The following is a 24828-nucleotide window of genomic DNA, read 5'->3' as shown; positions in this document are numbered from 1 at the left end:
CTGTCTTTGCCATTTTCTTATTAAAGACTTACAAAAAAAAAAAAAAAAAAAAAAAAAAAAAAAAAAACCTGGAAAATGTACAGTCTGTACACCATTTCCAACATCTGTTGCTAGCATTATGATCAATGAATACTTTCCTTTGTGATATCTAAATTTAAGATGTGTAAATGTTTCTGTACTGAAAGATTGGGGTGTTTTTCCCACATTGAATCCAGCTGTTCAGTTGACCTACGTCTTTCCTAATGTGTGTTGAATGGGTTAATCTTATCTTCTATGATATAAATTAACATGCATAGAAAAACATGCATAGAAAAACATAGCAAAGTAAACATGCATAGAAAAAATTAAAATGCAAGGCATACGATTCTATGGTTTAGCATATACAATAGTATTGTAGATGTTTATAATTTTTTAAATAATATCAATATATTTCTATATAGTGGTCAGTTAATTTTTTTCTTTGAGGATATCAATAAAGATACCACCATCCACTTACTTGGTCATTTAACCATTTATTTTAATTTTTCTAATTGACTCAAAACCTTTGTCATCTTTCACATATTTTCCCCATGGATGTCACAAACTACATTTAATTCTTCAAACATATTGCTTCATTTATCTGAGGTACTCACTTATGAAAGACATGTTGCACTGGATTATTTATTTTTCTAATTTTTTTGATACCATAAAATGGAACTTATAGATTCAATGCAAGTTTGATGTGACTCTACTGTAATTGCTTTGCCAACCCAAAATACAGTGCCCCCTTTTCTGTTATTTTTAATTTTATTTTTTAAATTGACATATAATAATTGTAGAAATTTATTGGGTACATAGTGATATTGCCATACATGTAGAATATAGTGATCAGATTAGGGTAATTAACATATCCATCATCTCAAACATTGATCATTTCTTTGAGTTGGAAATATTCAGTATCATCTTTCTAGCTATTTGAAAATGTATATTATTCTTAACCATAGTGATCCTACAGTGGTATGGAACACAAGAACTTATTCCTTCTATCTAGCCATCATTTAGTATCCTTTAAAAAATCTCTGTCTCCTACTTCTTCCAACCCACCCCACTTTTCAGTATTTTCCATTCTACTTTTTACTTTTGTGAGGTCAATTGTGGTTAGTTTTCACATATGAATGAGATTATGTAGTATTTAACTTTCTATTCCTGAGTTACTTCACTTAACATAATGTCCTCCAGTTCCATCCGTGTTTCTGAAAATGACAGGATTTCATTATTTCTTATGGCTGAATAATATTCCATTGTGTATATATACCGATTTTTGTTATCCATTTATCTGTTGTTGAACACCTAATTTGATTCCATATCTTGGCTATTGTGAATAGTGCCACAATAAAACAGGGGGATACAGATGTCTCTTCAATATATGAATTTCCGTTGGATAAACAATAGTGGGATTGCAGGATGATGCAGTACTCCTATTTGTAGTTTTTGAGGAACCTCTGTCCTGCTGTCCATAGTGTCTGTACTGATTTTAATTCCTACCAACAGTATATGAATTCTCTTTTTTCCATATCTCACCAGCATTTGTTATTTTTTCATATTTTTATACTACCCATCCTAGCTGGAGTTTGATGATACAGTTGTGGTTTTGATTTGCATTTCTCTGGTAATTAGTAATGTTGAACTTTTTTTCTTGCATTTGTTAGTAATTTGTATGTTTTTTTTTTTTTTGAAAAGTATCTGTTCAGATCATTTGCCCATTTTAAATCAGTTTTTTTTTTTTTTTTGCTGTTGAGATGTTCGAGTTCCTTGTGTATCTGGATATTAATCCCCTGTTGAATGAATAGATTATAAATCTTTTCTCTGGTTCTTTAGGTGGTATTTTCACTCTGTTGACTATTCCCTTTGCTGTGCAGAAAGGTTTTAGTTAAATGTAATGTAATTTGTTTATTTTTGTTTTTGTTGCCTGTGCTTTTGAGGTCTTAGGAATAATATCTTTTCTTGGGCCAATGTTCTGAAGCATTTATCCTATGTTTTCTCCTAGTAGTTTTGTAGTTTGGGGTCTTACAGCTAGGTCTTCAACCAATTTGGAACTGATTTTTGTATAGAGGGTCTAGTTTCATTCTTCTGCAGGTGAATATCCAGTTTTCCTAGCACCATTTATTGAAGAAACTGTCCTTTCCCAATGTAGGTTCTTGGTGCCTTTGTCAAAAATCAGTTGGCTGTCGTTATGTGAATTAATTTCTTGATTTTCTGTTCTGTTTAACTGGTCTATGTGACTGTTTTTTTGCCAGTACCTTGCTATCTTTGAACACAGCTTTGTAGTGAATTTTGAAGTCTGGTAGTATAATGCCTACAGCTTTGATCTTTTTGCTTAGGAATGCTTTGGTAATTTGAAGTCTTTTAGGGTTCCATATACATTTTAAGATTATTTTTTCTCTTTCTATTAAGAAATAGAATTTTTATAGGAATTGCATTGAATCTGTAGATTGATTTGAGTAGTATGGTTAACATACTATTTTAACAATATTTTAACAATATTAATTGTTTATCAATTTTTAACAATATTAATTTTAACAATATTAATTTTTCCAATCCATGAGCATTGGATGTTTTTCCATTATGTTTGTATCTACTTCATTTTCTTTTCTCAATGTTTCATAGATTTCCTTGTAAAGGTATTTCACCTCATTAGTTAAATTTATTCTTAGGTATTTTATTTTTATTTTTTTGTAGCTATTGTAATTAGGATTGCCATCTCATTTTTTTTCAGCTAGTTCATTGTTCATGTATAAAGATGCTACTGAATTTTCATGTTGACTTTGTATCTCACAACTTTAAGGAATTTATCAGTTCTACAATTTTTTTGATAGAGTCTCTCTCTCTCTACACACACACACAGACAATCATATAATCTGCAAAGAGGGTCAATTTGATTTTCTTCTTTTCAATTTGGATGCCTTTGTTTATTTTCTTGCCCAATTGCTCTGACTAGGACTTCTAGTGGTATGTTGAATGAGACTGGTAAGAGGGGGCATGCTTGTCTTGTTCTAGTTCCTAGAGGAAAGACTTTTAGCTTTTCCCCACTCAGTATGATGTTAGTTGTGGGTTTGTCATATATGGACCTTATTGTGTTGAGATATTTTCCTTCTGTACCTAATTTGTTATGAAGTTTTACCATGAAGAGATGGTGAATTTTATCAAATGCTTTTTCTGCATCTATTAAGATAACCATGTCCTTTCTTCTGCTGATGTATGTATCACGTTTATTGATTTACATGTGTTGAACCATACTTTCATTCCTGGATAAATTTCACTTGATTATGGTGTAATACCTTTTTGGTGTGTTGTTGGATTTCAGTTTGCTAGTATTCTGTTTAAGTTTTTGCCTCTATTTTCATACATATTGGCCTGTAGTTTTAATTTTTTATTTTCCTCATCTGTATTTGATAGTGAGGTTATACTGGCCTCATAGAATGACCTAGGCAGAATTTTCTCTGCCTTAATTTTGTGGAATAGTTTCAGAAGAAATTGTATCAATTCTGCTTTAACGGTTAGTGGAATTCAGCAGTGAAGACATCTAGTCCTGAACTTTTCTCTGTTGGAATACTTTTTAGAACTGATTCAATCTTGTTACTTATTATTGTCCTGCTTACGTTTTCTATTTCTTCTTGGTTCAATATTGGTAGATTGTATGTATCCGTTTCCTCTAGGTTTTCAAATTAGCATATAACTGTTCATTGACGTTTGTAATGATCCTTTTTATTTCTGTTGTATCTATTTTGATGTTTCCATTGTGTTTCTGATTGTATTCATTTATGTCTTCTCTCTTTTTTTCTTAGTCTAGCTGTTTCTCAATTTTATTTTCTCAAAACATCAACTTTTTATTCCATTGATTTTTTTGTACTGTATTTTTAGTCTCAATTTCACTTATTTCTGCTTTCATCTTCATTATTTATTTCCTTCTAATTTGGGGTTTGTTTTGCTCTTGCTGTTTTAGTTTCTTGAGATCATTATGTTTTTATTTCAAATCTTTCTATGTAGTGTATGCATTTAGTGTTATAAACTTGACTGTTAAAACTGCTTTTGCTGTGACCCATAAATGTTGACATATATTTCTATTTTTATTTGTTTCAATGAATTTTTTAATTTTATTCTTAACTACTTCTTTTAACCGTTGGCCTTTCAGAATCATATTGTTTAAATGTCATGCATTTGTATAGTTTTAATCTTCTACTTATTATCAATTTCTAGTTTTCTTATAAGTGGTCAGAGAAGATACTTGATATAATTTTAATTTTAATTTTGAAAATGTTTTAAGATTTTTTGTGTCTAAACATATGGTTAATCCTGGAGAAGGCTTCATGTGCTAATGAAAAGAATGTATTCTGCAGCTGTTCAGTGAAATGTTCTCTAAATACTGAAATAGCTCTAAACGTTCTCTAAATATCCATTAGGTCCATTTGGTCAATGGTGCTATTTAGATTCCATATTTCTTTGTTGGGTTTTTGTCTAGGTGGTCTGTCCAGTGCTGAGAGTGGGGTGTTAACATCCACAGCTATTAATGTATTAGATCAATCTCTCTTTAGATCTAATAATAGTTGCTTTATGTATCTGGGTGCTGTGGCATTAGGTGTATATGTGTGTATATGTGTTTACAAATTTTCTCTTATTGAATTAACCTTTTTTAGTATATGTTTTCTTTTGTCTCTTTTACAGTTTTTCATTTGAAGTCTGATTTGGCTGATATAAGTACAGCTATTCTTACTCACTTTTGGTTTATGTTTGTGTGAAATCTTTTTTTTTTTTTTTTTAAATCACGTCACTTTCAGTCTATGTGTCATTATGGGTTAATGAAGTGAGTTTCCTGTAGGCAGCATATAGTTGGGTCTTTTTTAGTCAATTCAATTGGTCTGTATCTTTTAAATGAGGAATTTAATTTGTTTATTTTCAAGGTTATTATTGATAAATGAGGACTTAAACCTGTCATATCAGTGATTGTTTTCTGGTTGTTTTATATGTCCTTTGTTCCTTACTTCATCTCTTACTGTTTATTTTTGTGAATGGGTGGTTTTCTGTAGTAAAAAGGTTTGACTCTTTTTTCTTTCTCCTGTGTATATTGGCTCTGCCAGTGAGTTTTATAGTTTTGCATATTTTCCTGATAGTTACTGTTTTTTCATCACCAAATGAAAAACTTATTGGGCATTTCTTTTAAGGCCTATCTAGTGGTGATGAATTTCCTTAAGTTTTCCTTTCTGTGGAATACTTTTTCATTTTTGAATGATAGTTTTGCTGGGTAGAATATTCTTGGCTAGCAGTTTTTTCTTTCAGCATTTTGAATATACCATCCCATTATCTCCTGATTTGTAAGGTTTCTGCTGGCAAATCCACTGTTAGTCTTATAGCAAATTCTTATATGTGACAATGTTTTCTCTTGCTGTTTTTAAATTTGTTCTGTCTTTGACTTTGGACAATGTGACTGTAATGTGCCTAAGACATGACCTGTTTATGTTGACTCTATCTGGCATTCTTTGAGCTTCCTGGATCTAGATGTCCATCTCTCTCTCATAACTTTGGAAGCGTTCACTTATTATTTCATTAAATGTGTTTTCTACATATTTCTATTTTCTTCTTCTGGAATGCCCATAATACAAATGTATGTTCATTTATGCTGTCTCATTAATGGTATCATTCTTTTTATTGTTTTTCCTCTGCCTTGTTATTTCAAAGGACTTGTCTTCAGATTCATAAATTCTGCCTCCTTCTTGTACTAGTCTATTATTGAAGCTCTTGATTCTATTTTTTTAAATTCATTTACCAAATTATTCAGCTCTAGTTTTCTGTTTGGTTCTTTTACAGTAATATCTACATATTTGTTGGATTTCTCATTCAAATCATAAATTGTTTCCTGATTTTATTGGACTATCTTTATTGTCCTGTATCTCTCTGAGTTTCCTTATGATTATTATTTTGAATTCTTTTTCTGGCATTTTGTATATTTCTTTATTATTGGGATATGTTACTGCATAATTACTGTCTTCCTTTGAAGGTGTCATTTTTCCTTGCTTTTTCATGTTTATTGTTTCCTTATGTTGGTATCTGTGCATCTGGTGGGACAGTGGCTCTTCAATTTTGTGGAGTACGATATGTAGGGAAACTTACTCATGTTGATGAGTCTTGGGGTATCAGTTTTTTAGAGTTTGTTGTATTTAGTCCCAGGTAGATACAGTAATGTAGTCTCTATGTAGTTTCTTCAGCTGTAATGTCACTATGCTAGTGACATTTGCAAGTGTCTCACTTGCCTAAGCTGAGAGAATTTGTGGTGGTATGACTTTGCTAAGAGTGGACTCACTGGGCTGTTTCTCAGATCAGGGGTACATGGGTACACTTGATGGGTCAGCTAACTCAGGGTCTGGCTCACTGGGGTTGAGGCCACAGGGCTGTTACTCTGCCTGGAAGCATGGACATATAGTTCCTCAACTGCCTTCAGGTGTGTCTTCAGGGCAACCCATGGTTTTTTTTTGTTTGTTTTTTTTTCAGGCCTGGGACCAGGCTCACAGCCGCTTGGCCAGCCTGGAGGCCTGTCTACCAGGGGTGGCCTGTGGGACTGTTTCTCATACCCAGCACATGGCCATATGGTTTCCTCGCTGGCCTGGAGTTGTGTTTGCTAGAGGTGGCCCATGGTGTTGTTTCTCAGGCCTAGAACATGGGCATTCAGATGCTTGGTTGGTATGGGGGCATTTCAGCCAGGGGAGGCTCATAAGGCTATTTATCAAGTCCCAGATGTGGGCACAAAGCTGATCAGCTGGCCTGGCAGCATGTTTTCTGTGGAAGCCCATGGAGCTGTTTCTCAAGCCTCCGACATGGCTGTATGGTTTCTTGGCTGGCCTAGGGGCAGGCCAGCTGTTTATTGGCTCAGGGACCTTTCCCACTCAGGGGTGGACATGCATCAGTTTGGCTGGTTCAAGGGTGGGTTCACCCTGGGTGGGACTCAGATCCTTTCCTAAATGGAAGTGCTGGGGGTGGAGGGGTTGTTTTCCATGATGTGCAGGACCAGAGTCACAGCCAATCCTCAACCCAGGGTCCACACAGCTAGGGTTGTAGAGTGTAGCCACTGGGCTTGGAATGAAGATGGAGCACCATTGCTGCAGAGGTGCAGTGGTTACTGGCCTCCAGAGAAGGGTACACTCTAAAGGTGGCTCTAGTATCAAGACAGTGCTGTGCTGCAGCAGCTTGGCTCACAGGAGGTGGGTGGGGGTTGGGGGAGTGCATAAGTTGTTCTTCTAATTTGAAGCAATGCAACAGTGTAAATTTTCAGCAGCTCTCCAAACTGGGCTCATGACTTATGAGGACTGTGGAATTCTCTTGTAGTAAATACTGTAGGCATTTACAATGGCAGTGGGGACTGATGAGGTTCTTCTGTTTACCTTTTTCCAGCAAAGGGAAGTTGCCCCTAGTTTTGGGCCCATCTGATTTAGGCAAGGGAGATGGGGCTGCAGAGGCCAGGTGCCTTCATGCTGCTCTCTTGGACTTCCAATTACCACAGTTGCCTCTCCACTCCCCTGTTCTACTCCAGCATTCTCTCTTTGATACCACATTCAAATCTTCACTATTTATTTGTTGCTTTGGTTCTTTTGGGGGTGCGGATGAACTCCAGGCACTTCTAGTGAGCCATCTTGTTGATGTCACCCTTCCTTTCTCTCTTTGTTCATGCAAGATTAAAGAAAGTATTCATCATGTTGTTTCCTTACCTCATGGGAGCTGATTGATCGCTGGAAAGAAGCAACAGAAAGAAACTCATCCACTTGAGAAACCATTCCCAATGGTTAATCACTCCTGCTAATTTCTGAGCCTGAATATATATGGCATTAAAAACTTCTATAATATGCATATCCATATCTGCTTCAGAGTTCAAAATAAATTCAAAATAAATTTCTAGATTTTCCTTAGATAATTCAGGTTTATAGTAATTCAAGTTTGTAATTTTTGCCTGTGTAATGAGCCTATTATCTTTCATGAACTGATTCATGAAAATCTTTAGAACACTCTAAGTCTGAGAATTATGTTTTCCTTTTAAGTAAATTTCTGTATTTGTTGAGCCTGGCCTGAAATTAATCTTTAATCCATCAACTAGAAATTAATTACAGCAATATCACTTCTAGGTTACCCTAAAAATAGCCTTTTGAAACTCTAGAGGTAGAATTTATGAATTATGTTCTCTCAAGTTAATGCATCTGTAAAATACCAGATAAGTTTTAGGCAGTCTTAGAGTAGAAGCAATCCTGAACAAGAAGGATGTCTAGCACTTTCTCTAATTTTTTTACAAATGATTTGTCCCAATTTTTCCATATTTTCAATTCCAATAACTGACCTATTCAGAAAAGAGGTGTTTGGCCAAGTGTCAGGATAAAATTAGCCAATTGGGATAGGGAATAAGTCAATTTAATAGTAATATGTATTCAATTATAGTGTTGATGGAATGAACAGAAAACCATCTAGAACTGTCTAAAGAATATGACTTTGCAACCAAAAATTTTGAGGGCTTTCACCAGTTGTTAAGTACTTCCTAGCACTCCAGTTGAAAGCTTCTATGCAAGCTGCATAATCTTGAAGTGTTTTTTGCTTGAATATAATGGAAATCTGGTGGAAAAGTGAGAACATCTGGTCACTCTGGTTCCAGGTTAGAATCATAGTGCTAGAACTAAGTGGAAACTTAGTAAAAAGGAAGGAATAAAGTAGACATAAAGAGTTTTCTTCAGGCCAATTTTATGAAAAAACCCTTATACATGCTAATTAATTTAACGTTCACAAAACTGTGCAATTGTTATTAACACATTCATTTGGGGTGTAAAGGGGTTTTCCCAAGGTAAGCTTTTAGGTAACTGTGTGGAATTTAGGGACCAGGATATCTCATGCTGGTCTTGGTAGAGTCGTAAGACATTACACTTACATTCTGACCAACAAAGATTCAGTTAAGCTGAAAGCTTCAAAATAATCATACTGGGGGTGGGGGAGGTCATTTTTAATGCTAGAAAAAGACAATGTGTTAAGTTCTTAGAAACTTCCAGTCCACAGTAATCTGGTGCATAACTTTAGAAGTCTATGACTTGCCTTGAGTGCTTTTTCAGATATTTCAGCCAATCTCAAACTGTTCTTTATGTTCTCAGACCTCCTTTCAACTACTATTTGTTCAACTCTGAGACAAGGTTTATACTCCCGTCCTTTGAGTAAAATAAAAGTCAGAACCTTCTCAAAAGTTTCTTGGAGGGTATAATTTCTGCTAGTACTTAGAGCATCTTTAGTTCAATCAACAGAACAAAAGAGCTGCAATAAACTAAAGCGTGATTTATGCACCATGCAACTTCTATAATAATTCCAGATGAGACTGATAATATTTTTAAGTAGTTATAAAATGAACATTCTATTAATTCATTAATTTTTATCCCAAAGGATTTATGCCTTATAGCATGTCAAATCTGAAGCATATTACTCTTGTCCCACATGTAATAACTTTTATTGAGTTATGAATTGCTATCACATCCTTGGCTTTTAATGAAGGTTAGTAAAAGTAATAGCCAAGATTGACCATCGCTTCTTGGTTTTTCAAACTAATAAGGGAGTTAGTCATATTGTCAATATGCTGAAAAAACCTACAAAAGTAATTGACCTTAGATTTCTGAACTAAAAAAAGCTAAATTTTCTTGATAAAATTGTATTTCTTTTTAATTAATAATTAAGAGTTCCCTACACTTTCTTATTTCTCTCTGAGTTAAGCAGCTTAGAAGCTCAGTTATTTATGCTGAACATTTCTAGGATAATCACTTCCTTATCTCTCTCTGTTCCATAATTATAACTTTGATCTGGTATTTTTTGCTTGTTTCATTGGTCTTCATTTACTAAGATTCTTTTCCACTCCATTCATATGCAGGATACTTTGCCAAAATTAAATGAAAAGGAAGCTGCTATTAATCATAATATTGGGAATGTCTAATCGGTATTAGTGGGAAATGGTTGCCAGGAAAAAGGAAAGGAGAATACAAGGAAAACGGAAATAGTGTGAATGTACAGCAGGATTAAAGTACCACAGTGGCTGCTAGGTAACCCCTTAGTCAAGCATCAGAAAAGTTCATTTTTCCTGACACATTTGAGGGAGTAAATAAACATGGAAAATGTGATAGAAGTAAACCATTGAACATTTATGGATCTTGATGGTAGAAAACATTTGAGAATATAATAAAACTTTATTTGGTTTGCTGTAAATATCATATGGGAACATAATTTCCTTCTCCATTCTACTGGGTTAGCGCTTTGCTTGTCAGAAATTAGATGGCAAGTTGACTTTTCAGTATTTCCATTTAATTATCTGAACTTTGTTTCTACTTTTCTTCTTCCTGTTCCAAAGGAAATGTGGTTCAGTTGAAAGAGTATGGACTTTAGAGTCAGATGTTTCTTAATTCAAATCCTGGTTATGCTAATTATTTGCTCTAAGAATATTAAAAATATGCTTAACTTTTCTTAGTCTAGGTTTCTCATCTCTTAAATAAATGTAACAATATCTATATGGTACCTTTGGGTGGTAAATACATAATGTTGTGTATAAAACATTCAACCTGGAGCCTGACAAATAATAAATTCTTAAAGGTATTAGGGATAAGTAGCATAAAAATACTCCTATAGCATGGGGCTACCTTTGTTGTTCAGGGTAAAAAAACCAATCTTTAACAACTTACCTACATATTTTACTCTTAAGTCTGTCTCCCAGTAATTGTGATAAATGCTTGGGTTCTAAATAACACGTTGAACATAATGATAGTTATTTGTTGAGTACTTAATATGAGTGATGCCTTAAGCATATTACTTTATATACATTTTCTTCTTTTACCTCCCATACTTGTTTTGTGAAAAAAAGTGTTATCCCAATTTTACATATATAAAAACTGATATTTGATACTGGTAAAGATATTTTGCTATAACAACTCGTATGTGCTCAAGTATCCAATTCAGTATAAATTAGAGCTTTCCTGGAAAGCAATTCATTAATAGATATAAAGAACCTAACATTCATAATCTGTAACTCAGTAGCATTATTTCTAAAAATACAACTTTAAAGAAGTAACCAAGAACAAAGCCAACAGACATGCAGGTTTAAGGACGTTTATTAACAGTTAACGTAACAGCCACTGAAAACATGGTTCATGAGGTCAACAATAATTGTTTATTTTGTATACACTGCTGCATTCCAGTGCTTAAACGCTGCTTATGCAGATACTCAGTAAATGTTTATGGAAACCATGAATATATACTAACAACATGTAATTGGAAAATTAAAATACACAGATTTCTCAATAATAGAATAATGTTTCAATCCATGAGTATTAAGATAAATTAGAAATTCATTCAATGTAGAATTTTTAAAAATTAATGAGACTTCTGCTTCTGTAGTAGATGAAAAAGATCTTGGTAGACTGACTTTACCAGTGATAATAACTTTAAGTTCAGGACCTAAAAAAGAAATGACCAAAAAGTCAAAATGCATATCTGTGGATTTGAATATTTATATTATTTCTTTTTGTAATTTAAAATATTTCACCAAAAACACATATACTTTCATACAAAAAGAAAGATAAAATAGTGTCATGTCCTATTTTCAGATAGAACCGGTTTGGACAGCCACCTATACTTTCTGTTAGGGTCCTGGCTACCAAAATGTATCCTAATAATGCACAACCATAGCCAGAGATACCTGGTCCTACTAATTCAGTCCAGCCCATAGTCACTTAAACATATCTCAACTTTTGCTTTAAGATTGTAATTTTTTAAAGTATCCGTCTTCCTTTCCTGACCTCAAACCTTACATAACCTAAATTCTCTAACTTTGCTCTTAGTGCTTCTCTGTCATTGGAAATTAACCTGATGCCATTTCTTTGATTCTGATGTTAGATCTGTTTATGTAGATCTTTGCTCCCTTTTTCTCTTTGAACGTGGGTTTCCGAACTCAGCATTGACAGTTCATCCTTTCAGCTGTCTTTTGTCCTAGTACTGGAGTTTATTCCAGCAGTGTAGCTCTCTGCTGCCACCTTCTGGTTTGTGACTGCTAAAACCAGGCTGCAGGTCAAAGGTGACTGTTTTAATGTGCCCTCTTTCCAGCTTCTGAGATATTGTCACTTCCTTTGCTCCAGCCTTCTTCCAAGCTCTTCAAAGTGATCCTTTGATCTCTTTTATTCTTTTTCTCCAAAACCAGAATTGAGTCGTTGTGACAGAGACCTTATGACCTGCAAAGCTTAAAATATTTACTATCTGACCCTTTACAAAAAAAGTTTGCCAACTCTGTTCTAAAGAACACAGGAATAGCCAACGTAGGCAGCAGCCAGTGCCTGGAGGGCTGAGAGAAAGCACCCTAAGAAGGAACAAGCATGGAAGAGGCTGCCCTCTCCCAAGCAGAGTGAAGCTTTATTGGAGAGGGTGTGGTTGTGTCTCAACACAGGGTTCAGCAGCAGCTACCTGCGAGTTGCTGGAGAGACTTGATGGAGGTGGAATGGAGTTTGTGGGCAGAGAACTTCCCCACACACCAGCTGGTGGCAGTTCTGCAGGAGGATGGAAAAAATAACAACGGTCCACTGGAACAAGGAACCAGGACACAGGGCCCCTTGCTGCTGCAACTCTGCCTGCCTGTCCCCTGCCCTCTGTTGATTATGCCTAGCTTTCCTCCAAAAGTAAAACTGCAAAAGGAAACCGCTCACAGGATCCAGCTCCGTTATCACAGATCAGAGTTAAAAACAGATTTGGAGCTAAGAGGCAATGATTAGATAATGAGCACAAATGCATAGTCTGTACATGCAAATTTCTCTAATTCAATTGGTTGGTATATGTCATTGAGCCCCATGCTTTGTATTTATCTGTTATAACTTTTGAGTCCCTTTTAATTTTAAAAAGTCTCTACATTTTTTAAAAAAAGTAGTTTTTCACTACATTACATTTTTAAGGGTCTAGGCCAGTTACTTTGCAGGATTTCTCTCAATATGGATTTATCTTTTTGTTTCTTCATAATTAGATACAAGTTAAACACCTCTGGGAGGAATATTACGTAATTATAATAGTATAATATTGTGTCCACAAGCACATGGTCTATGTTTGTTTCATTATTAGTGATATTAAGTTTGATCAGTTGGTTAAAGGTATGGTCAAGAAATGTATTCATTTCCCAATCGTAATTAATAAGTAATCAATTGAGTGATATTTAAGAATACGTGGCTATTTTCTTCCAACACATTTCATCCAGTGGATTTAGACTCTATCCATGATCCTTAGTAGAATCCATTCTTGGAACAGTTGCTAAGTAGCAATGTTTCTGGGCTTTCATTCCCTTTACAATGAATCGGCAAAAATTTGAAGAACTTGAACGTTTAGCATAAGCTGGGCCACAGGCTATGCTTCTGGAGAAGGCAGTCTTCCTTCCGTGCTTTTTCAGGTATTTATATTTTAGGAATATATGTTGCACGCAATCCTAGGTCAGAATCAACCTTGCTGCCTTTTCTACCACCTCTCCCATCTCTCCACATCTCAGGAAAAATGTATCAAAGGCGTTGTTGTATTATCCATCTCAAAGATGCTATATATAAATGTGACTGTGACATTGTAATGGGCCCTGAGCTTCTCCTCATATAAAGATATTTCTTAAGAAAACAACATATTTTTGATTTGAAACAATCTGGAACTTTTACAGTTTAATTCCCAGCCTAGAGATCAAAAGCAAGCTTGTTCGTTAATCATAAACCCATTCGCTCAATAAATTATTCATTTGGCAAATATTATATAGCAGACAAAGTGCTAGCAGCCAGGGAGATAGAGGAGGGAGCTTACTGTGAAGAGCTGTAGAATGTGTCCAAGCTCTGGTAGCAGGCGGTCCTGGTGCTGATACATGTTTGAAGACTGGTTCTGTGATCAATTCCATGACCTTAGACCTCAATTTTATCATATTTGAAAGGGGATAATAGCTATTTCACTAATGGATATGATAATTCACACACACACACACACTCTCACACACAGCCTCTGAGTTAATATGGTTCCACTTACAGTTTTTCAACTTTGCCATGGTGTGAAAGTGGTGCATATTCAGTGGAGACCATCTTTTGAGCACTCATACAGCCATTCTGTTTTTACCTCTCAGTATGGCATTCAATAAATTACATGAGCTATTCAACACATTATTATAAAATAGCCTTGGGTTAGAGGATTTTGCCCAATAGGCAATCAGTATTTCACTAAGCAGACCACACTACAGTTTTTGTGACATTTTTCCTCTTGGTAATTTCAACTCATTTAACCCTGGCTTTTTCTCAGCAGCTACATAATTCATGTTGAATAATGAAAGTTAGTGTCTCCCCAGGAGCTCATAAGTTTCTAGCAGATTCCATTTTAGAGCCAACAATGGCATCACTAGCTAATTGGAACCCTTTCACCCAAAGTCTTGGTTCTTCAATCTCAGCTATAGGTGGCTAAGATTTAGAGTTCAAAGAGATGTCCCATTGGCCCGGAAAGCCTCGTGTTAAAAGAGGCCCTACAAGAAAAGGGGCACATGAGAGTCAGAAGGCTCTACATTAAATATTCCTGTAACTTTGAGGGTTCCTGCGTATCTGGGTGTCACTGAGATGCCCTCTGTCAGATTGTGTAAATTAGTATCCTGGTTCCATCAATTGTCAGCTTTGTGTGCTTGATCAATTTATGTAATCTTTCTGTGTCAGTTTTCCTATGTTCTAAAAGGACAATCATAACTATTTTATGGATTTCATTGTGAAGTTAAGACAGGATAATTCTACGCAAAAGCATATAATGTATCTTAGCCATCATTACTAGGAGCAGTACAAATGGTAGTTTTATCATTGAGGGAACCCATGGCATTTATATTGTTTGGTGAATGTAACTGCCCAGATTCTGCTTCGGGAATCATCTCAGTTACTTTGGTTAAGGTCATTCTCATTTCTGAGGTAGATCACATTTAATGACCAATAAAAATAGAATGATAGCCTTGCCACCTTAGTCCAACTTGGGGGAAATCTGATGGTCCATTCTTGCCCGTGGTTTGCTGAGGGGTTGATCGAGGTTGTTGTCGGGGGTCTATTGTAGCTCAGCCTATGTCTCTGTCCAATCCTGCTTCATTCCTCTCCTGTCCACAGGAGTAGATTCCAAATATGCTCCCTAATAAGTATCCTATACACTAAACTTCACTCTAGAGTCTGCTTTACAGGGAACAATGCCTGTGATAATAGGATGGGAAAACAAATCCCCTCTCTCAGATGTTGGACTCTGTAATCTAAGACCTTCGACCATCAGATCTCTTCCTATATCAGTCTTTGGGGTACTCTGTGGTGTTTTGGAAATGTTCAGTAGTTCTTCCAGAAACTGTCTAGCCTCTTGGCATTTTCCCAGTGCTTTTGGTAGACTGTTTCCTGTAAGGAGGACAGTATTATAGGAAGGCCTTGAGCATCTGCCTGGAAACACTCCGTGTGGCGTTGGGTCTTGTATGCAAGTGGCAGACCAGCCAGTGATAAATACTTTCTCTCCTGGTGACTGGTCGTTTAACCTGGTTGTCTGGATCACAGAGGTTTGGGGGCATGGTAGAAAACAGAACTTGGAAAAGTTCTTTAGATGCTAGACAGAAGCTCCAGATGTTTTGCCCATGCAGTGTACAAATTTGTCCACTGGTAACAGGCTAAGTTGGTTTTGTATAGATACACAGATTTCAAATGTAGTATCTTCCTTCTTTTCAGAGAAATACAAGTGTCTTATTCTTGCAGCTTCAGACTTCTTATCTATTTAAATTTCTCATATACTGCCTGCAGTTCTTTGCAAGCCATATATCAACAAGTTCTTTTTGAACAATATTAATTTATCCAATTTAAGTGACTTGAATTCATTTCAATCATAACTTGCTTTCTCACTAGTTGACAATTAAAAAAAACACACACACAAAAAACTTCAAAGAATGAATGGATGAGTGAATATTAAGGAAACACAAATGAATCAATCCAGATTGTAACCAGAGTGATCTAAAACACACACTTTGCTTACCATTCTTCACTAATTTTATTAATGTACCCGGAAGATTCTGCGTAATCTAAGAGTTGTTTGTTTCTTCAGCTTCACCTCATTCACCAAGTCTTTCCTCCAACACATGAAATCCAACAAAAGCACACATGCCCATACATACACATTTTTCAATTAGTTTCAGACAAAGGTCAAATCTAGTATTTTGGAATATGATATATTTTTCTCCAGTCTACAAAACCCTTTTAAATTTTGTTTCATTTCTCTTAAATAATAAACAAACGGAAAACCTATGCTGTATCTGCTATCATGTCAGAAGAGGTTGCTAATTTATTTAACATGATCGAAACGTATTATTGTGTAAATTCATTTTAGATGTAGATATATCCTTAAGTAAAATGATATATCAGAGTTACTGCTCTATTTGGCACCTTCATGTTTCCTTCTTTGGAATTATTCTTTTGCTTGAGGTGAATATAATTTTACTGGTTTGCTATATTGAGTAGAGGAAGTGTTAGAGCAGAGGACTGCTGGCTTCTTTGTATTGTCTCTATAGACCCTGGGATATGATGAGGGATTCAGTATTGAAGTAGAGGTATCAGACACATTTCTAAAATTTTATTGTTCCTCCTTGCAAAACTATATAATATATATATACACACACACACATACACACACACACACACACACACACACACACACACACACACACATATATATATATATCTTTTGAATCTGGAGGACAGCCTAAATCCCAGCCAACTCCTCCCTCAAATCAGGGGTTCCAAGATGTAATTTTAAGAGAGAAGGAACTTTATGAACTACTTCCAATTCTGGTTTTGTGTGATAATTTAAAGCAAGTCTATGAACAATTTATAACAATTTCTCCAGGTAGCAAAGAAAAGATTTTTCCAAATTTTTTTTCTCCACAAACTTTAAAGATATGATTAAAAAAACAAAAAAACAAAAACAAAAACAACAATGAATTGCTCTAGCCAGGTGGAGAGGCTGCTCTTATTTTGCACACTTCACACTTGACTTGCATCTATCTTGTTTTGAAAGTTGATTGTGTTTATTCCAGAAAGTAATATTAAAAACAAACTGATAGTTTTTAAAAGGAGAAATTGATGACTACTTTGTTTCACTTTCTTATTACTTTGATTTTTTAAGTTTAGGACTATAAAATGCAAACTGAAAAGATAGAAATTCTGTAGTCTAATTCCTGGTGCTGTACCACTTCATTACTTTACCTCAAATAACACCAGGATTTTAAAAATACATATAAAAAATTATAATTAATATTTTATATTGAAACATTAAAAAGGTATCTTATATTAGCAATTGTTTTTAAAAATGTTTTTGATGTTTTATGAAGAAAATCCTCATTTTAAAAATTTCCTAACATATAGGGTAGAGAAGAATTCCTGAAAAAACTCACTCGAGGTGAAGTGGCTGCTGGAATGGTGCTTCAGGTAATACTAATTTGGTTTTAATATTTTATTCTTCCTTCAATTTGCATTTTACTTAGCATTTTAAATTTGCCTGTAATGAGGCATCTTGTCACTACTTGGTTTGCAAGCCAGCAGTTTTCTCTCCTTAGCTGATGACAGTTGCCCTCTGTGTACAACCAGCAGTGTCTGATCATGCATAAAGAAACTGACCTCCCATACCCATATCTCATTTTGTGGCTTAATGGGAATTTCTGCCAGTCTAGTAAAAGGGCAGTGGGATCTTATTTTTAAGTGTCTGACTCTTTAGTTTACTTTGTGATGATGTTATGTTTTCTTTACTCTTAGTGTCTTTCACTTGGATTTCTTTATTTAACCCTGAAAGAAAAATATGCTATGATACTTCCATATAAAGATTTTGAAAATAAAGCATGTAAGCTGGCAAAATCAATTTGAATTTTTAAAATCTTTACCACCTGCATATCCTTTGGAATCCAGATTGGGTTTTTTGATCCATGCCATGTTTCTAGAATCCCTCCCCTTTAGAAATACATACATATTTGAAATTTGTATTATTATTATTATTATAAAAAAAACAAGAGTCAAAACGGTTTCAGTGTTTTTGTTTGTTTGTTCATTTTTGTTTTTGTTTTTTTGAGACAGAGTCTTGCTCTGTCGCTAGGCTGGAGTGCAGTGGCGCGATCTTGGCTCACCACAATCTCCACCTCCCAGGTTCAAGTGATTCTCCTGCCTCAGCCTCCTGCGTAGCTGGGATTACAAGCATGCACCACCATGCCCGGCTAATTTTGTATTTTTAGTAGAGATGGGGTTTCTCCATTTTGGTCAGGCTGGTCTCAAACTCCTGACCTCAGGTGATCCTCCCACCTCAGCATCCCAAAATGCTGGGATTAAAGTCGTGAGCCACCGTGCCTGGCCCAAAAGAGATGATCTACACCTCTGCTTCTCTTTGAAGTAAACCTAAATTTTGTAATTTTTTTTCTGTTATGAAATTTGGCATTTTCAAACATAGAAGCAGTGTTTGCTTCTATATGTTTCAAAACACTAAATTTCCTAATTTATTTCAATACATATGTTTTGTTTCTAAGTGTCTAACTGGAGAGACCTTTTTGTTTAATATTTTGTTATTAACTTCCTGTTAGTTGGTTTTGTCTTATATTGCAGGACTTGTATATATTCCACAATGTGGTGTTAGTGTGTTCTCTAACTTGGTGTTCTCCAATCCTTATGTAAGAATGATTGATTTTCACATTTTGGACTGGGAAATATTTTTTTAAATGTTTGATTTTTATTGTCTATTAAAGTGTTTCTCTCATTCATTCTAACAATAACTGTGCTCTCGTTAAATATATTACACTTGGCAAGATGTGGTGGCTCACACCTGTAATCCCAGCACTTTGGGAGACCAAGGCGGGTGGATTGCTTGAGGTCAGGAGTTCGAGACCAGCCTGGCCACATGGCGAAACCCCTTCTCTACTAAAAATACAAAAATTAGCTAGGCATGATTCATGCCTGTAATTCCAGTTACTGAGAAGGCTGAGGCAGAAGAATTGCTTGTATCTGGGAGGTGGAGGTTGCAGCGAACAGAGATGATGCCACTGAACTCCAGGCTGGGTGACAGAACAAGACTCTGCCTCAAAAAATAAAAAATATATACATTATATTATATTATATTACATATTATATTATATATAATATATTACATATATTATATACATATATTATAAATAATATAATATTATATATGTAATATATGTATTGCATTTGTATCTTTTTTATGGTGATATTTATTGTATTGTTTGATTTTCAAATAACAACAAATATTACTGCCTGTCACTGAATAAGAGGCTCAATAAATGTTTAAGTTAATAACTGAATGAATTATTTAAAATCTTTGCTGGCAGAAAAAACTGTATTCCATTTACGAAGTCCAGGCACTTGAGCGGAAAGAGCTTTTTAAAAATAGGGCAATATGTGCCATATCACTGGCAGAACTACAGGAACCTGTGCTTCAACTGGAAGATGAAGCTGAAAGAATCAGAACTCTCTACAAAGAACATTCTGCTGTAAGCATTTAATCCAAAACTTAATGTGCAGAAATATATATATGTTAGTAACTTACACAAGTGATTTGACATTATTATTTGGAAAATTATGATTTCACATAGGAAAAGTATGGGCAAACTAAGTAACTGTTTCAGGACCACACAACTTGATCTGCAGTGAAACTCTATAGCAAGACCATTAATGCTATTATCTAGAACCCCATAGTCTTAGAGGGTACTTGGGAAAAGCAGGTTTCAAGTGCGTGAGTAGTGACTTATCTGGTGTAAACATTCATTATGTTAAACCTAATTCAACGTCTTCAGTCCTTCTTAATGAAATGCTAAAGTTATGCTTATTTGCATATAAAATGTAAGGGATCTGGACATTTTCATGGTAAATTTTTGATGCATGTAGATGTTTAGACATCTAGGATGAAAAATAAAGCAAATGTTGATGAAATATTTTCGAAATTGCATGTTTATGACAGTAACTGATATCACTAGCCCTTCCCAAAGAAAAATTTAGTTGAAAAACATGTATTAATCCTGTCATTAGTCTTTTGGAGAACTAGAGGGTGTGGCAAGAGTTATACATTCTTGTCCTTCCCTGCAGGGAGGCCATACATATATTTATTTGAGCCATTTTGGCACCAGAACATTTTTCCTTTGCAAATAATAATGTGACTTTATATTTTTAGTCTTTGATAATTTTCAAAATGTGTTTATTTCTTAAAATTGTGATTTACAAAGTGTTTCTATTTTAAAAGTTTATTTTGAGCCTCAAAGTCTTCCTATGAAATAGGCAAGAGGGAGTTTACTGGTATCAAAGACTTGAGAAAACCTATGCTTGAAGAGCCTGAGTGACATGTATAAGGTCACGAAGCATGGAAACAACAAATTCTGAGTACCACTCTATTTAGGGCTTCTAAATGCTATCATTATGCTCCTGCAAAGAAGGTATAACCAGTACAAACATCTAGTGGATAAATGAGTTTAATGATGGCTCCACCTTACGTTAATGATGGATATTTATTAATTGCACCAAAAGCCTAAGTGAGGTTGTCTGAGTACAATAATGAATTCCAGAAAAGATTAATGATTTTTGTTTCCTGTTATTTTATAACGGCCATGGTTTTACGTCTTCTTGTAGTTCAGTAATCATTTTTGGTTTGATTATATTTTAATAGTTAATAAATTATATGAATTAATAATTTAGCACACACTAAGGAAGAATAAGTTTTTATATACTTTTTGGTAGTGATTGCTTACTATTTGTATTTGGAGTTTTAGTTTTGATTAAAAGAAATATTATAACAAAAATTCATACTTTCTGTGTAAGCTTATTTATTTTTGTTACTTAACTAAAATTCATTAAATTTTGGCTTTCTCATGTAATGCAAATAGAATATTGAGATTTTTGGATATTACAGTATATTTCTGTAATTCATGTGTGGTGGTTCTTTTCCTTTATTTGCCAAAATAAATGCTGTTGTTATTAAAATAGTCACTTTAGTATGATTTGGCCTAAATGAGATAATTGGGTTGCAAATGCTGCACATCTTAATATCTGAATGTCCTCCAGGTACTTAATAATATACTTGATCAGAAAGATTTAATTAGAAGAAAGGTGGAAAAAGTAAAGAAAAAATTACGAAAAAAGGGGAAGAAAACACTTGATGCACTAATAGAAACTGAGGTAAGAATTTCAGTTCAAAATCTAATTTCGAATTTACAGCTTATATATTTATGTATGTCAGTGAAAACTATTCAAGCAAGTTTAATTTTAAATGAATGTGTCCCATTTCTTATTGGTTGTACTAAATTGACGAGGGATAAAAGCACACATAGAGTCCTTGTGTTTTCATTTACTTTCTCTTGCAGTATCTTTCTCACTGGTCTAGTTTATCAGGGACATAGCTCCTAATCAGGATAAATACAAGGAAAATTTGATATTGCATTCATGCAGAAGTCTACTGCTTTCTGTGATTGCCATGCTGTCTCTTTTTACTTGGAGATTAAAAACAAACAAAAAAAAATGAAGAAGAAGAAAGAAATAAAAAGGAAAGAAAACAAGAAAGAACAGAGGGAGAGAAGGAAAGATAAAGAGAATTGCTATGGTCTGAATGTTTGCGTTCCCCCAAAATTCATATGTTGAAACATAATCCCCAATAAGAGGCTAGGCCTTTGGGAGGTGATTAGATTATGACAGCTTGTTGGGATTTGTGCTCCTACAGGAGAGGCCCCAAGAATCTTGCTTGCCCCTTCTACCGCATGAGTATGAATGAAGAAGACACCATCTTTGAAGCAGAGGGCGAGGCTTCATGAGACACCAAATCGTTTGTTGCCTAGTCCTTAGATTGCTTATCTCTAGAACTTTAAGACATACATTTCTATGGTTTTTATAAAGTACTCATTCTAAGGCGTTTTGTTATAACAGCCTAAACAAACTAAGACAGAAAGAAAGAAAGAAAAGAAAAGAAAGAAAAGAAAGAAGGAAGAAAGGAAGGAAGGAAGAGAAGAAAAGGAGAAAAAGAAGTCAAAATTAAACAAAAAATAGCATGATTACACTTTTGTTAAGTGGCTCGAATCTTCTATTGACGTGTATCTACTGTTTTAACCCCAAATCATCAATCTGACACTCTGAAACTATAAAATATCACATTTAATATAAACATGCTTAAACTAGTGATCATTTTCTTTTCAGATAGAGAACTTAGAATCACTAATGTAATTTAATTATTTTAATATTAATATTGTATCATAATTTGACTATAAATTTTAATATTCCCAAAGACAACAATTTAATTTAAAAACATATACATAATTCTTTAAATTTTAAGCCAACTACTACTAAGATTTTGTTCGTAGAAATCATCTTCACTTAGCCAATTAAAGTCAACTTTTTCCATTCATCTTACTACTGGTTTTGTACACAAAGCCTTTATTTAGTTGTCAGATAAAATAAAGGATTGACTTTACATGGTAAAATGATACTCTGTTTGCCAGGGAAAAGACCTCCACTGGCTTTGCTTTTGATAAGGAGAACTTAAAACAGAAGGTTTCTAAATTATGTGATGCCCCATTGGAGTCACAGCTTATAAAAGAAGTATAGTTCAAGAGCCAAAAAAAATTTTAAAATAATTTACTTTTATTTACATTTTGTAAAGGACACTGTGACCAGAACTATAATGGTATCCTCATCACTTCCAAGGGACGCTCCTTGTACATACCTCTTTGCCTTTCCTCCTGATGTTCTCACACACTACAGGCACTAAGTGTCTCTCATCAATTTTCTGAAAAGTCACCCTTCCTATTTATATCATGTCCATCTATCTCTTTCCCTTTTTTACCGAGTTGTATAGCAAGAATATTTTAATATAGCAGCTGGGCAAAGGCAAGACTCACTTCTTCAATAGAGATGGGATTAGAACCCAAACTTGACTGTTAGAGTCAGCTTACTTTGTAGCCAAAACAAGGAGAGAAAAGTCCAAGAGCACTGCAAGTTTAATGCTGTTGTCTTATGCATGACCTCAGTGCCTACTAGGTCTGTTGGGCACTATGTTCACATCTTCAGATGAAAGAGAGTATAGCCTCTCTGAGGAAGATGACTGAGAGTGTGTGAGGCTATGGACAGGGAGTAGACTTCACCCCTTCTGAGAAAAAATGAAGTGAGTGAATTGCAGGGTTCATGGGCTATATTTGGTGTAGACTTCATAACAGTGAACACCTCCATCCCTGTCTGGTACGCAGGACTTTGTGGATTTTTCTGAATAGGCAAATGCTTAAATACATTCAAGTATACTTAAGAGAGTATCCTTGGTAGTGGCACTTCTTGCACACTAGAATTTGGGAATTAGGAGTCATAAGTGGAAGATGTGATTATTAGAGCAGTGAAAAATGACTGGGTCAATGCAGAGCAGAGAAGAAAATCATTTTCCCAGCGTGAGTATTGTCTTCAGCCAATGTTATCAGTAGAAGTCAGGCAGGTCAGCTACCTCTTATGAGCTTCATTAATTATTATCAATGTCATTTATTAATGTTGATTTCAATGTGCTGACAAAGGGCAAACACATGGCTCAGATCATTTCATTGGATTCTCACAGCAACCCTGTAAAGTATTTAGTATTGCATTTCTATAAATTAAAAGCTGAGGTTTAGAGAGGTTAAATTCCCAAGTAGCAAGAATCCCCCTCTGTCCAATCTCAAAACTCATGCATGCCAATACCTACTAAGTATACTAAAATCTCATGTAATTTCTTTTAGCAGCAGTGACCAAAAAGCAAGGGCCAGTTTTGGTATGGAGAAAATAGTAAAGGCTTTGGAGTCAGAGAAATCTAGTGTTTAACCAGTCATCACCACATAAACTAGCTGTACAATCCAGACTACTTTGGATTTCCTATTGTAAAATGGATATAACATTCATCATATTGCTACTGTGAGTCATAAAATGCATAATTCAAATACAATGCATAGTACGGTAATCGGTGCATTGTAACACCCATTGATTGCTTCCTCAACCCCACTGCCTTTTCTACAAAGTAGAGACTGGGATTTGTACTCTACTGGAGAGTATTGTGTTTCTGCAGATGGGAGCAATCTACAGACCAAAACATTTGTTCCTACCTGACCTCTAAATTTTACCCCCAAGTTAGTATGTATTCAGCATAAACAAATGGATGTGTGACTGGAGACTTTAGGGCTTTTTCCAAATTAGAAATATCTCCCCATGAAAGTTCTTATTGCTAACATTTCTATCTCTAGTGAATTATTGGCTGTGGGAAAGGGAAGAAAGTCAATATTGTCTTTATTATTATTAAACTTTAGCTTCTAGGGTACATGTGCACAACATTCAGGTTTGTTACATATGTATACATGTGACATGTTGGTGTGCTGCACCCATTAACTCGTCATTTACATTAGGTATATCTCCTAATGCTGTCCCTCCCCCCTCCCCCCATGCCACGACAGACCCTGGTGAGTGATGTTCCCCACCCTGTGTCCAAGTGTTTTCATTGTTCAATTCCCACCTATGAGTGAGAACATGCAGTGTTTGGTTTTTTGTCCTTGCGATAGTTTGCTCAGAGTGATGGTTTCCAGCTTCATCCATGTCCTTACAAAGGACATGAACTCATCCTTTTTATGGCTGCATAGTATTCCATGGTGTATATGTGCCACATTTTCTTAATCCAGTATATCATTGATGGACATTTGGGTTGGTTCCAAGTCTTTGCTATTGTGAATAGTGCCACAATAAACATATGTGTGCATGTGTCTTTATAGCAGCATGA

At 35.0% G+C, this 24828-nt stretch overlaps 1 protein-coding gene across 3 annotated transcripts in view; it reads left to right on the top strand.

Annotated features, from left to right (window-relative positions):
• CCDC178 (coiled-coil domain containing 178) overlaps positions 1-24828 on the top strand; it is a 542262-nt gene that overhangs the window by 201303 nt on the left and 316131 nt on the right. For 2 of the 3 annotated variants that reach the window (XM_011974388.1, XM_011974389.1), the window contains exons 16-18: positions 17439-17501; positions 19400-19561; positions 21123-21236. In XM_011974388.1, coding sequence (XP_011829778.1) covers positions 17439-17501; positions 19400-19561; positions 21123-21236 — 339 coding nt within the window. The remainder of the gene's footprint in view (positions 1-17438; positions 17502-19399; positions 19562-21122; positions 21237-24828) is intronic. The other variant, XM_011974390.1, reaches the window with a different exon arrangement.

Source organism: Mandrillus leucophaeus, unplaced genomic scaffold (genome assembly GCF_000951045.1).
Source record: "Mandrillus leucophaeus isolate KB7577 unplaced genomic scaffold, Mleu.le_1.0 Scaffold145, whole genome shotgun sequence".
Lineage (NCBI taxonomy): Eukaryota > Metazoa > Chordata > Mammalia > Primates > Cercopithecidae > Mandrillus > Mandrillus leucophaeus.
Note: the sequence above shows the minus strand (reverse complement) of the source record. Positions and strands in the feature narration are given on the sequence as shown.